A 14601-nucleotide genomic window follows, 5' to 3' on the forward strand; every position below is an offset into this window, starting at 1 on the left:
GTCAATTTAATCTTGAGATCAGAGCAAGAAAGATATGGAGTGTCTGCAATAGGGTTTAGAGTCTGCAAAGACTACGCGAATACTGTACTCCGCATGCGCCACGAAGATTACATGCGGTCCTTTATACCTTCTGCATTGCAGAATTCTAGAAGCAAGCATTACTCTATCAGAGTATCTATATCCACAGGTTGTTGCTATATCACCTTGACATTGAAGAAGTATAGACCAGAGCGCGTAAAGTGGGTGCCTCGTCGCCTCAGGCGCCTCACTTTACGCGCATCGCGACCGCGCCGGAACTTTAGTTTTCTCGGCCCTTCAACAGTATCATGGACAGGCTTTGACTGCACAGCAATGGTCCTTGACTTCCTCTCTCTTTTCATTTCCTTTTGATCTCCAACATGGTGGAGATTCTCTCAGCTCGTCCGCCCACACCTCCAAGGACAGCTTCACGATTTGTTGACGAAAACCGAGCCGAGTCAGCTGTTCAAACCCCCAAGGAGTCGCCCTTCGCGGCATTTGGGTCTGTTGAGGCTGTTCCCTCGAGCCGGAGCTCTAAACGTGTGAATTTCTCGCCATGGCCCAAGTACATCAAGCCGCCGACGTTTACTAGTGCCTCAAAATCGGTTCCTGATCTCAAATCCAACCCTCCGTCGACAGGTTCCAAACCCGCGAAATCGATCCTCAAGGCCACACAGTCCCCAATTCCAGTTTGGTCACCCAATGTCGATACCTTCACCACAGAGTCACTCGCCATGCTACTCGAATCGGTCATTCAACAACTCGCAGGCGAGTCACTGAGCTCGCGACTCGATGCCTACATGCAATTTTTTGGAGCACTTCGGACATATGATGGACTTCCCGCAGGTCAAGATATTGCCGAGAAGTTAAATCTTGTCACAGAGTTCATTCAGCGTGATGTCAATCGAGACCTGGCGAACGGTGGACCTTTGGACACAAATCTTGCCAACCAGGCTTTGAAGCTGTCGGCTGCGTTTGTCTGGCACGCCGATATCTCAACTCAGCTTTCAGATGACTTCAAGACCTTTCTGGTGGATCACTCCATCAATTGTCTTCACGAGGCCAAAGTTCCCAAATCTGTGTTGTCACACTATATGTCCATTTTGTCTACCCAGAACTTCGGCCCCAAGATCATGACAAACGCTCGCATCACACGTCTTCTTACAGTCCTCCAAGACATCACCAAAAACATTCCTGGCAACGCAATTGTCTCCCATCGATTGAACATATACCAACGCCTCCTTAGCCAAGCCAAGTCAGGTTTCATCACCCAGACACATTTGTGGATCGAACACCTAATATTTGGTCTACTTCATCATTTGAAGGACACCAGGTCAAAGGCGATTGTCCTTGGCTTTCAGATAACGGCGGAGTCGGGTCCGAATCCTATATTGTCGAAGAATATAAGGGATCTTTTCGACCGGACACTCGAGCATGATCGGAAACTAGTCACAGAGATCCGTGAGCGTATGGCTCGAATGATGTCGTCTGTGGAGAGTGGTGTCCACGTTCCTCAGATTTGGAGCATCATCATTTTACTGCTCAGGAGCAAAAGATGGAACCTGGAACAGTGGGATTATTTTAAGGAATGGGTTCTGGTACTGCAAAAATGCTTCAACTGTAGCGAACCTGCCATCAAAGCACAGGCAATTGTCGGTTGGAATCGATTTATCTTTGCTGTCGGTCCCAACGACTCGACAAGTCGCTCATTGCTCAAAATGCTGGGCAAGCCAGTCCTCTCGCAATTCGACCGCAAGAAGAGCGACAAGTCTGGATCACCACCAACTCAGCTTGCCCTGACCAGCTATCACAACTTATTATACTACACTTTCCGCCCTTCGGCTTCCAACGAGCATCTTGATATCATATGGGAGGAATATGTCCTTGGGCCTTCTTCGGGTATCTTTTCGACTGTCCCCGCTCTCTCTGACTGTCTATCTCGCATCTTGACAAACCTGCTGTGGAGCACACAGGCTAAGCTTTGGATTGAGGGTCGAATCAACGACACTAACAAAATTGAAGCCGAAGAACTTCCTGCAGCCGATAGTCGTTGGGTGCGATCAAGAATCTCAACAATTTTGAAAGTTTTTGAAAATTTATTCAAATCCTCGGTTTGGGTTGAAAATGCAATTGAAGAGTCACACATTGCGATGGCCTGGATTAATCTGTCCAGCGCCTTGTCGCTTGCCTCGAGCAAAGAAATTACACCCTCCGGGGAATCGATGCAAGCTGTGGCCGCTGTTCTTGGCTTGTTGCATCGTCTTTGGGCTGTCGGGCCATCTTCTTTGAACGCTGTCGGGGATGACAGCATGAGCCTTTTCTTCGACAGGTTCCGCTTCCTATCGACGACGATTATTGTTGCTCTTGGTGGGATTCCATTCACCGAGAAGCTTCTCTTAAGAAGTACAGATGAAACATTCCAGACTGCCACCACTCCAACACCTCGCCATCCCAGTCCAGGCACCAATCTAAATAGCCCCATTCTTCATCTTCTCCGGACAATCACCAGCATTACAAAAACAGTCTCACCAACGCAATCCTATGCACGCCTGGTCATGGGTACCATCGAAGCTGCGTGTAATAGCAGAATCTCCCGCGGATCTCGTCTTGAGCTTTTGCGACAGTGTGCAGAATTGAGCACTGCAGAAACCAACATTATCCAACAAGCGCCCCAGTTGTCAGAAGTCGTCTGGAAGTCGGCTGCGCAAGCAGCTGCGAACGCCCTGCGATCGTTCCCTATCGAATCCGCTCGTGAGCGCGACGGGTCTGTATCCCGTGACTACGAAAATGCCATCAGAATCCTATCGTTCGGTCTGATTTTCACTACTGCTTTCCAAGACTGGTCTCATTTGCTTGATTCATTCGTTCATGTGGTTCGAACGGAAAAGGGAAACCAGGCAATTGCCACCATGATTGTGGAGCCCATGGCTGAACAACTCATGCATCTTCCAGCTGGTGATACGTATCTACCCTCGACCTCACTCTTCAGCCACTCTTTGTCCATTCCGTTCCTGCAAGGCACTGGACTCGGTATCGCACGTGATGGAATTCAGTCAGTCGGCCATTCTCTCTTCCCTCATAAACTCCTCGAATCAATTTCTCGTACCTTATGTGGTGCATATGACCATTTCGATGCCCCTGGGGCACCCGGCATTGCAGAATTCATCGAAGCCTTGACGTCCTTCTTGGGATCTGGCATTCCGCAATTTCGGTCTCAGCTTCTCCAAAGTCTTGAGCCACCACTGAGTATTTGGCTGGAAGACGAGTCATACAAGATTAACGTCAACCACGGTGTTGAGAGCAGGATTATAACTGCGGTATGTATCCAAGCAGAACCCAAAAGGATCGTGTACTGACTTCAATCTAGTGTCGTGCCCTTTCTTCTGCAGCAGTTAACATCATACAAGCATCAATTACTGATGATCTTTCATCTGTGGGCAAGTTCCAGGCGACATTTTGCGCTGGTTTGAAGTCGTCGCACAATTCAATCAGCAAGAGGTTTGTTGAGCTTTGGCATTTGAACTTTGACTCCCAGCCTACTATCTGCCCGGACGTTATTCTGGAAGCTGTGCGGACTGCCGAATCCGAGCTTCAGAGCATCATCCCGCAGTTAGATGGTGATCAGGTACTGTCAATACATTTGTGCAAATTGGCATCCTATATTAACGTTGTTGCAGGACACTGAAATGCTGCCTCCGCCTGCACCGGAAAGGATTGATCGGCGTAAAGGCCACCTTGGGGCAAATCAAGACTCCCTTAATTCATCTCCTGTGATACGGACACAGGACTCAACTGTTTCGAATGGGGTGAATGAGCCCCAATTGCCCAGCAACTTCCAACTTGGGGTTCCGGACACGGAGGTCTTTGAGCGTGCTTCTGTGGCCAAGAAGCGTCGAAACCGTCGTGAAGTGTTTTCGATGCTCGAATCCATCCAGTCCTCCTCGCCCGCCAACACTCCTCGGAGATTAGGCTTCAACACTCCCCCTCATTTGCGCCGGCTGCAGTCATCTGAATCAGCGTCCGAAACTCCATTAACGCCCACTCTAGCGCCAACCGAGAATGAAGAAGGATTCGTTGGATCATCCCCCACGCCGGCGACACGGGATCCAACGCCTGCCGTGAACTCCGACGCTCCTGTGTCTGCGGTCCAGGAGTCCAACGCGATCCAGGGAACAGATCCTCCATCCTCTCCTCCTGAGATCCATTCTCGAAGCCCAAGTCCTTCAAAGAGTCGGAAGCCATCAAGAAGCGCGCGGCGAAGGGCTGCAAAGGCTGCAAAGGCTCTGGCAGGCACTTCAGGCAAACAATCCACCGTCAATAGTCCGGCTACTTCTCGACTTGCGACAGAGAATAGCAACGATACATCCATGGTTGATTCTCATGATCAAGACAAGGAAAATACCGACGCTACCCCTCGAGCAAATGCAACAACTCCCAGCAGACGTCTTCGATCTGGATTGAGTAAAGCATCACCCACTTCCCAGGACCCTTCCCATGCTGCACCACTTGATCCTCACGAAACTCCTGTTCAAAAGCCTGCCCGCAAGAGCAAATCAAACTCGAGTTCCAAAAAGAAAAAGAAGCAAGGAAGTCCCCAGCCTGCGGCGGAAGAAAAGCAAGAAACCACCGACCCGCCTCCTGACACCAATCTTCCCGATGCCTTTATGGACTCGAGTGAGGAAGTTGACACACAAATCGCATCTCAGCTTGAACAAGATTTGGAGTTTGCTGTTGACATGAACGGCAAGCCTCAAAGCAAGCGCTCAGATACCTCTTCCCAGCAGTCAGCCGCAAGAAAGAGGAAGCGTGTTGAAGAGCCTCCCGCATCAAAGAGAAATGAACGTCGTCGCTCAACGCGACTGACCACTGGGAAGGATGCTGATGGTGTGGCAGAGGAGCTGGATGATTCTCGCTCCCAGGGATCTGCTGTTACTGAACAGGCTGAACCAGTCTCATCTCCAACTGCCACTCGCCGATCTGCCCGGAATTCTCAGCGCAAAGCCGAGGAAAATGCGCCCGCAGAATTTGTCCCTGCTTATCAAAAATCTGTTGCGGAGCAGCCAACAGAAGATGCAGAGACCCCCAGGCCTTCTAAGCGGTCACGCAAATCACTCCGCCTCGAGGACCAGGCTCCCTCCTCTGCTGTGGGACTGGGTGTTTCCCGCGATGTCGTCTCCGATAAACACATACGCAAGACGCGTTCTCGGCAAAATGTATCTCAGCTTGATGCAGTTTCTTCCGAAGTATCGGACCACGTTCAAATCCAGAATGGTGATCAGGACATGGTTCCTGAGAGCATTGTGGCTGAAGACCAAGCTGTAGAACACAGCACCGGTCTTGTTTCTACCGAGGAGGCAACAGACACTCAAATGAGTGAAGCTGGCCAAACCATTGAGCCTGCTTCAACCGTCACCAAAATGAAAATGGATGACGCGATCCCTCACCAGCAACCCGAGCAAACTACCAGTCTTGCCACTCCGGGTACCCAAACAGAGAACACACCCACTGAGCCTCAAACACATATCAACGAAGCAAGCATCACCCAGTCTCTGAAGACCCTCTTAGGAGATATGAAACTGGCAACCCTGGACCCCAGTACCATCCGCGAGGTCGATGATCTCCTCTTCCACATCCGTGTCGAATCTCTTCGTGCATTAGATCGACACAACACTTCAGCATAGCGATGGCGTTTATAGCGAAACCTTTTGTTGGATATGAATTTTCTATTGGACCCCTTCTCATCATTATTCCCCTGCATCTTACATGTTTTCTCAGGTGGAAGCACTCCCCCCACATGTATGTTATCTATGAGATGCTTTCGGTCCCGTATCTCATCTTTCCATCCCGGTGTACTTAACTTTTTTTCTCGCGCTTTCGGGGGCTTCTTCGATCATAATTTAACCCGCAAACAATCACTCTGAACATGATCATTGTACCTGGTCTCAATATACTCGAGTGGCGCTACCCCTTAATCCAATCGTCCTCTTCGCTTTTGCCACGAGTCTCAAAGGCAAGAAACTAATCTAATGGCCATATGGAAGGACATCCGACAGCATGGCTCTCTTGTTCTATTGTCATGATGACGCAGGCGCCGCCCCTTCCTGTCCTTTATAGTTCACGCTTGGCACTATCAATCTGGATGGCACTTGTTATTATTGACTTAAATCACTTTTCTTTGTAAAGACTGCTAGCTCAACCAAGGCCCGACAGCTACCAAGGAAACCACCATCACAATGGCCACACAAGGCTTCCACCCTCCCCACCCAAAGCTAATGGACCCCCATCTCAGCGAACCAGTCGACATGCTCCCAGCCGGCCAGATGCCAACCTCGCAGAGCCGAATCGCTCTCCCCTGTATATGAGTATCAGCACTTGGTCATGGGGCGACAAAGCAACCTTCAGTTACAACCCAAACCGAGACCTGCCACATATCCATTCAGCATGGCAAAAGCTCAAATCCGTCGGGCTGACCTTTGTAGACACAGCCCAGTCCTACGGTACCGGCGAGAGCGAGCTTATCTGTGGAACTCTGTTCCAGGGCATGCCGCGGGATTCATTCGTCGTGCAAACCAAGTGGTTCTCAACGCCCGATATGATCAACACCCTCTTGCAATCCGGTGGACCTAAGTCCAAGCTCCGAGATTCACTCGTTCGACTCCGGCTGGACTATGTCGATATCTACCTCGTCCACGGCCCGATTCACCCTACCATGATCTCAAAAGTAGCCAAGGGTTTAGCGGATTGTGTAGAATCTGGCTTGACGCGTGCCGTTGGTGTCGCAAATTACAGTACCCATGAGATGATCAAAATGGCCGACGAGCTTGCGACGCACGGTATCCCGCTCGCTGTTTGCCAATGCGAGTACTCGGTCATCCGTCGCTTGCCGGAGGTTAGTGGCATGATTCGGGAATGCAAGAAGCGAAGTATTTGTTTCCAGGGTTTTGCTTCTCTCGCTGAAGGTCGTCTGTCCGGCAAGTATTCGAGGTTGAATGAGACTCCGCAGAGACGTCGCTTCAGCAGTTATCCAATGCATATGCTGGAGCCTACTATCGATGTGCTCAAGAGTATTGCTGGGGAGAGGCGTGCGCCTGTTCCGGCTGTTGCGTTAAATTACTCTATCAACAAAGGGGTTGTTCCTTTGGTTGGTGTTCGTGATGCAGAGCAGGCGGAGCAGGATATGCAGGCGCTTGGGTGGCGGCTGACGGAGGATGAGATAGAGCGGATTGAGGCCGTTAGTATCGAGGGACAGACTTCGTCGTTGCAGCATGGCTAGGTGGGATTTGTATATATCTTACTAAAAGTATATAGTGTAAATCATCTACTCTATAATCTAGCTCCTGGCTCATTCAATATTGAGATCAATTCTACACTAAGTTCATACTGTAGGCAACGTATATACATTCCTCCAGGATTCAGGCCTTTGTAGTCCTTTAGTTCCTGCATGCATGGTATCAAAGCTTAGTCGAAAATATATAATGAACAACTCATGTACACGTTGTATACCTGGCCACCACAATATCCTAAATCGCTCATTTGAACATGGTTAACAAGGTCGATAGCAAATAATACGCCTCCAAGGATTCATTGAATTGTTAAACGACTCGCTAAGTATATGACACAATCACGTGATATACACGTATAAGTGCTGTAATCGGCCGTGTTATCCATTATGAAGCCAATCTTAAGTTTAGAAGGGCGTGAATATCGAATTGACTGGCTATAGGTATAAATATTTCGGTATAAAATGCATAGGAAGATCGACATCCAGCCACGTTAGAAGCGGAACGCGAATCAAAACAGGCGGGGGCGCGATAAGATTCCCCGCCATAAGCCTCAGCTCTTCCTCCTTTATATCTTCACTCTCATCAACAATGGATCGTTCTAACAAACCCTCCGCAATTGGAGTGGGTGCATCCCTCCCGCAGCCCACTCTGTCTATCAAGGACAATGTCATCGAAGCTTCATTGCCCTCCGGTCAATCCGTTACCGTGCACCTGTACGGCGCTACCGTGACTTCATGGAAGACAAACGGCAAGGAGCAGCTGTTCGTGAGTGAAAAGGCCCATTTGGATGGCTCCAAGCCAATCCGTGGTGGTATTCCGCTCGTGTTCCCGGTATGTGATGTGCAATTACTCTCTTGTCGACTTAACTGCTAAGCGCCTTGCTTCATTCTACAGGTCTTCGGCCCTCCCCCCCAGAACCACGCCACCTCTTCCCTACCTCAACATGGTTTCGCTCGTAACTCTAACTGGGAGTTCTTGGGCAAGTCGTCTTCGGAAGCGCCTGGAAGAGATGGTGATCAGACCGATCTCACTGTGAAGCTGGATTTCGGACTGTCGCACTCAATGCTGACCGAGGAGTTCCGTGAGGCGTGGCCTTATGAGTTCGGTCTAGTTTACAGTGTTACCCTCACGAAGGATACTCTGGAGACGGCATTGCAGGTCCGCAACGAAGGCAAACAGAACTTTGAGTTCCAGACACTGATGCACACATACCTCAACATCGCGGTAGGAGCTCCCTTTGAGTGCTTGTTTGTCTAATATCTTGCTAACTTAAAATTTACACGAAAAGGACATCTCCGATATCCGCATTAAGAACCTCGAATCCAAGACCTACGTCGACAAGACCCTCAACGCCACCACCCATACCGAATCCTCCCCCGCTCTCGCCATCACCCAAGAAACTGATCGTGTTTACCAAAGTCTCGACCCAGCCGTTCCCATTGTCGTCGCCTCGGCTAAGGATGACCAACCTTTGTTCTCGATTACTCGGGAGGCTTTGAACGATGTCGTGGTCTGGAACCCTTGGATTGAAAAGGCCAAGGGCATGGCCGACTTTGGACCGGATGAGGCTTACAAGAACATGATCTGTGTGGAAGCTGGTTCTGTGTCTGGTTGGCAGACTCTTGAAGCTGGAGAAGCCTGGGAGGGTGCTCAGAGCATCAAGTCTCGACTGTAAACGCGGAGATATAGCATATTCTCTTTGCAATTACTGTCTCTCTTTACACACAATAGCTTATGACTTGAGGACTTCTATTTTGAATATCAAAACTGAATCGAATATTTCTATGATTATGATGTACCTCCCTTTCTCTTACCCGTGATATATAACCTTGCGAAGTATGAATGAGTAGTCTAAAGAGTAATCAAGGAAGGAGTTAACAAAGACTTTAATGACAAATTTAACATAACTGAGGCTAGGGAGTATTTGAAAGATATTTTTCTTCCCCTTTTAACTTGACTCTGTCTCTCTAACAGCAAGAAGATTTATCAGCTTTATCTATAAATCTAAGATCCTTTGCTCTTTTCTTCTTGATCAGTTTGCTTTTGATCAACACCTATTGAATCACTTACGACGTCTTATTCGCTGCTTTTGTACTGCGGGGATCATGCGTACGGATTACAAGCTCTTGCTTCATTTTGACCAAATCGCCTGCGTAGCCCCCAATTGGTTAATAGAACTTTGATTGATTGATTGAGCCCCGGTAGATGCACATACACGTTGCTATAAGTTAGACTAAATGCAGCACTTCCAACATATCATTTGCGATAATGCTCAATGACCAATTGAGCATTGGTCTCCTGCATTTCTATGATCTGCTGATCCGTTCAATTTTTAGGACATGACAATGTCCGCTCACGCTAATCTCTCTAAAATGGGCAAAAGGAGGTGGGGAAAAAAGCCAAAACAGGGCGAAAACAATGCATGATGTACACTCGCTTCGGGGCTTTCGTATAGAGACCGTCCAATCTTCCATGGCACTACGTACATATTTGTGACCCCTATTGTACAATTTAGTCCACGGTGCTAGGATCAAGACCAAATACGACGCGGTCATAACTTGCTCTCCATCATATTCGTCAAACGTATACATGCAACTCGTATAAGTACATATGCCCTGATATAGTAGTAGGCAAAACAATAAACAAGAAGTAAAAAAAGGCCCAATCAAGCAGCCACCCATTTCCCCGTTTCCAACATCTCGTTATTCAGTTCGTCAGCCATGCTCAACACAACCAATGGGCGAGCCATCCACGACATCAATAAAAGATCGGCGACCCTCCTTGCCCTCCTGGAATGCCGCCAACCGCTCAGCAGCCTCAAAGCTATAATGTGGACCGTGATACTGGCGTCTTCCACGGAATAACCACCACAAAGCAGTCAAAACCATCAATCCAACAATAATAACACTGGTATAGTTCATATTGTGGGCAGTGGCAGGCAATACAAGTGGGAAGCAGAAGAAAATAACAGTAACAGAAATATACACCAAGGAAACAATGTTAACCGCCATGCCGAGCTTCTGCCCCATATAAAACGGCCCAGGGACCATATTTCGACGACCGGACAGGACATGCGGGAAGATAGCACCAAAGTAGGACAGCGAGCTGAGCACAATGAATGACGAGATCAACGCCTGGAATGCCGTCGTGCTGCCGATGTATATACAACCCAGACAAGTCACAAGTGCACTCATGGCGACTGTTGCGCGGACCGGACAGTTCAGCGTTGGGTGAACTTGGGCAAAATAGCTTGCAAAGGGTGTCGCATTGTCTCGTGCTAGGCTCCACCACATTCGACCACCTGTCACGAAGGTACCGATTAATGTAGGGAAGGTTGCGAGAAATAACACGGCGATTAGGCCGATGGCACCTCCGTTGGATCCGGTTGCTTGTCGGTAGATTTCGGCCGTTGGGAAGGATACTATATTGCTTGTGAAAACTGCGTCTAGATCTTGGATGGAGTAGAATAGTGCGATCAGGTAGACGAAGGATGTGATGAAGGCCGTGAGCATTTGTAGCATTATGCCTTGGGGGACCTTGGTTTCAGGCTTGGGGACTAATTGCACTTGAAGTTAGCTGTGGTCTTTTTATTGAATCCGTCTTTCGTTTCTTCAAGCAAAAGACTCACCCTCTTCGGAGAGATGGCTGATACAGTCGGGCACTCCAACTGCAAATGCAGCGTTGAGCAGTCCAGTCATAAAGCAAACTCCGTCTGACCAGCCACCTGTATTGTTGTGGTACTCAACCCACACCTGCTTACTGCTTGCGTGTTTCTTTGGCATCACTGCAAGGACGATTACAGTCGCGACAAGTCCACACATAGACAAAGTGAGAGCAATCCGGTTGATAAGAGGGATAAAGCGGTTTCCCAGACAGACAATAACACAGCATGTCCAGTTGACAATCTGGAACACGATAAAGACTTGCCAAGCTTGCCATTTCACAGTCGTGTGATGGAGCAGATACATGGCCACGCCTTCATTCCCTAGCATCGAGCTCATTGAAGAGGCAGATAATAGCCAGGCGCAGGCATTTAGATATCCAGTGAAGAAGCCCACTGTTTTGCCTCGGCTGCGACTTAGTACCGATGACCAGTAGTATACACCACCGGCGGAGGGCATTGACGAGGCTAGTTCGGCTAGCGATGCTGAAATCGCTGTATAAAAGACGCTGACGAGAATCAACCCGTAAAGAACGGCCATCGGGCCACCATTTTGGAGTGCCGCGACAATTGTACCTCCCGTTGAAGCCCAGGAACTTGATCTCGTTAGTGAGTGAAATGCATTCTAAGAAACAGGTCGCATACTTCGCAATGACAATCCCCAAACTAGTCAAACTCCATAATCCAAAATTCCGAACCAGTTCTTGCTTGTGCCCAAGTGCTGACTCCAATCGAGCCTCATCAATAGCAGTATGGGTTTTTGTGAGCTTCTCGCCATCCCGAGGGATCTGTCGTGCGGTCACTGCCATGTTGCCGTCCGTAATAGCGTATCAAAACGAATGTTCAGGGAAAGCGTCAAGCCATGACAAGACAAGGACAAAAAGAAAAGAGGGAAATGAAAAGGAGGAAATAACACGCCACCCCACTAGGTTTAACGAAATCGTATAGGGCGCACAGAAGGCAGATCGGGCGAGTCGCAACCCCAGGAATGCTGTATGCGAGGGTCGATGCCCATATGGCCGCCACGTGCATGAATCCATGTAGAAATTTCACGAGCGAATGACTCGTCTACAATTATTTCCGAGAAGATTCTTCTCTATCCATGTCCGGGCTGAGAGGTACAATCCTGCCAGTTAGACGCATGTCTATTGGCAATAGTGTGGCGTTGACAGTCAGAAAAAAAAAAGTAAACATGCGCGTAACCGTGCCATGACATCCAGTAGTATTGCAATATTGTATTTCTAGTCACATTTGTATGGATCACATCTCATTCTAACTTCCTAAAAAGCACAAGCAGGGCGAGTGATGCATCGCCGTGCAGCAAGGGGGATTCGCATGGTCCACCTGGAAACCAGGCGTCGATCGGGCGATCCGATGTGCAGTCATTTGCCGGTCGATTCTGGGGCGAAAGGTGTCCGTCAACGAGGCTGTTCCTTGCCAAAAATTGTTGAGAATTTTGAAACTTGCAGTTTCAACTGTGTTTTGTGTTACTGCGCTGCAGCCTGAATTTGTTCCGCTCATCGCAGCATTCTTAAGAGTCTCCTGTGCGACGTCTAATTGGCTTGTTCCATGCATGTAATGGTCTCGATCCCTTTCTTGATGGCCCACATAAACTCATGTGATGTATAATTTTTGATTTTGGGGATCGGACCAGCGCATGTACACGTATAAAACAAACGGCCCTCCGGTCTTGTATCCGTTTACTTTTTACTATCGAGATCCAAATGTGAGACGCGAATAAAATGCCGGTAATTCGTATAGATAGTTAGGGTATTCAAAGACAAACGATTGATAATATTTGAGAAAATATATGCAAACTGAATTCCTAAGCTAGTGTTCGAAATATCCAAAAAGAGAGAGAGAGAGAGAGATTTGTCACAACAACCAATCTTATGCCATCGGTATACGTCTTAGTTGACAGGAGCATTCGAGTCGTGGAAAGAGCCCAACTTGAGCAGCTTCTTTGCGACGAATGCGGCAGGAGGCATCAACGCCGCCAACAGCTACCTGAATAGCCTTGGAGTCATTGTCCCACCAGCCACAGCCGTTCTCAATGGTTTCGTATGGATAGCCGACACTGAACAGAAAGCGATCGGCACCAATCTCGTTGACGACATACTTCAGGGTGGCAGTGGACAAGTGTCCGCTGGTCGTGATCTAGATGTTCTACTTGAAGTAGTCATAGATAGTCTTCTCAGCCATAACACGACCCTCCTCGTTAGCAACTGGCCTCATCACATCCTCTACCAGTGGCTGATACATCGGAAGTCGAAGAACATGTGCTCGCCTGTAACCGACGATGATCTTCAGCTTCCGGAGGCGGTCGAAGCCTCCGTTCTGAATCAAGCCAGTGCAGGATGACATCCGAAGGAGCAGCGGGATGGATGTACAAGTTGACGTCGAGCTCGGTGAGGACGTTTTGGAACTCATCGTAGGCGGGCTGGTCGTAGTAGAGGTCGGTCTCGCCATTGGGGCCGGAGTGCTGGAAGTCGCAAAGGAGGGCACCGTTGGATCCGAGCTCCTGAACACAGCGACGCAGCTCCTGGTCAGTTTGCTTAGGGTCGTGCATGGACAGACGGCAAGCGCGCCCATGCCGTCGAGGTTGTTTCTTGATCTGGTCCGCCGTCCAGTTGTTGGCCTCCGGGGGAGTATTCCCGGCCAGGGCTTTGTCGGAAAGGATACCGGGAACAGGCAGGGATACGATGGTGTAGCCAATGTCATGAGTGTCGGACAGACTGACACGCTCATCGTTTTATGGCGTGGATCTGGCGCATGTAGCGAACACGGTTCTCGGGGGCGATGTACAAGTCAGCTTCGGCGCGCTCAGAGGCTTCCTCGAGAACAATCTTGCCCAGCATGTTGAGAGTTGAAGTGGAATGTAGAAGTAGATTGAGTAAAATGCATTTATGATTGCTTGGATAGTACGTTTGATCCCAAGGATGCTGTTGAGGCAATGACGAAGCTGTCAGTGCGAGCAAAGTATATATAGAGCGGGTCTATGAGATCAACTTCGAAAATCTGGAAACAATCGAAAGGTGTCGAACCCAGAGCCCATTAAGCTTTCAACTGGGTCCAACTATCGATATTTGGCAAGCCAGCTGCCTAAAAAAAAAGAACCTAAAGAATCAACTTGGAAGTGAGTGAGCACACTGCAGAAATTTCGGAAGCAGATGTGTGTCACCTTGGGATCTCCAGCACTCTCGTACCGACCAGGTAGCCATTGGTCTTAGCTTCTTTCTAGCATCATCAAGATTAATTTCCATCATGCCGCGAACGATACTCGGTCAAAATTCCAGAATGGGCTGCCGGGAATGTAAGACTCGGAAAGTCAAGTGCGATGAACAACGAGCAATATGCGGCAATTGTTCGAAGTTCAACGAATGTTGCAGCTTTCTGATTACAATGCCCTACTTGTGAAGCCCAGGAGTATCCTATCAGCAATCAGAAAGTGGTGCGGCCAGCTCTGTTCAAAAGCCGAGACTTGACGCCGGGGAAGGCTCGTCCAAGCATGCCAAAGACAGCCTAGTCTATACCTTAGATGGCATGCGGCTTTTGCACTACTTCGCAAGTGCGGCTTTGTCAGATCGCCTAGAAGCTCATACAACGTGGCTCACAGCGGTCGTCCAGATTGCATTCGCA

General features: G+C 48.9%; 5 protein-coding genes across 5 annotated transcripts; 3 read left to right on the forward strand and 2 right to left on the reverse strand.

Annotated features, from left to right (window-relative positions):
* Nucleotides 1–398: 398 nt before the first annotated feature.
* PENARI_c001G12268 (uncharacterized protein) lies at nucleotides 399–5699 on the forward strand (the record flags this gene model as incomplete). Its single annotated transcript, XM_022627097.1, has 3 exons — nucleotides 399–3335; nucleotides 3386–3643; nucleotides 3696–5699. The coding sequence occupies 3 exons, from the start codon at nucleotides 399–401 to the stop codon at nucleotides 5697–5699; spliced, it is 5199 nt and encodes a 1732-aa protein (XP_022493295.1).
* A 552-nt stretch (nucleotides 5700–6251) lies between these two features.
* PENARI_c001G01650 (uncharacterized protein) lies at nucleotides 6252–7291 on the forward strand (the record flags this gene model as incomplete). The annotated part of the gene is made up of 2 exons (XM_022626244.1): nucleotides 6252–6372; nucleotides 6498–7291. 2 exons carry the CDS (start codon nucleotides 6252–6254, stop codon nucleotides 7289–7291), a joined length of 915 nt encoding a protein of 304 aa, XP_022493789.1.
* A 598-nt stretch (nucleotides 7292–7889) lies between these two features.
* PENARI_c001G10631 (D-hexose-6-phosphate mutarotase) lies at nucleotides 7890–8976 on the forward strand (the record flags this gene model as incomplete). The annotated part of the gene is made up of 3 exons (XM_022626963.1): nucleotides 7890–8132; nucleotides 8196–8525; nucleotides 8590–8976. The coding sequence occupies 3 exons, from the start codon at nucleotides 7890–7892 to the stop codon at nucleotides 8974–8976; spliced, it is 960 nt and encodes a 319-aa protein (XP_022493735.1).
* A 1039-nt stretch (nucleotides 8977–10015) lies between these two features.
* PENARI_c001G02198 (putative choline transport protein) lies at nucleotides 10016–11771 on the reverse strand (the record flags this gene model as incomplete). Its single annotated transcript, XM_022626286.1, has 3 exons — nucleotides 10016–10857; nucleotides 10930–11558; nucleotides 11608–11771. The coding sequence occupies 3 exons, from the start codon at nucleotides 11769–11771 to the stop codon at nucleotides 10016–10018; spliced, it is 1635 nt and encodes a 544-aa protein (XP_022493775.1).
* Nucleotides 11772–12852: 1081 nt separating this feature from the next.
* Nucleotides 12853–13820, reverse strand: PENARI_c001G10645 (amidohydrolase family protein; the record flags this gene model as incomplete). The annotated part of the gene is made up of 3 exons (XM_022626965.1): nucleotides 12853–13119; nucleotides 13223–13697; nucleotides 13768–13820. 3 exons carry the CDS (start codon nucleotides 13818–13820, stop codon nucleotides 12853–12855), a joined length of 795 nt encoding a protein of 264 aa, XP_022493922.1.
* Between the last annotated feature and the right edge of the window lie 781 nt (nucleotides 13821–14601).

Source organism: Penicillium arizonense (assembly GCF_001773325.1).
Source record: "Penicillium arizonense strain CBS 141311 chromosome Unknown PENARI_contig001, whole genome shotgun sequence".
NCBI classification, from domain to species: Eukaryota; Fungi; Ascomycota; class Eurotiomycetes; order Eurotiales; family Aspergillaceae; genus Penicillium; species Penicillium arizonense.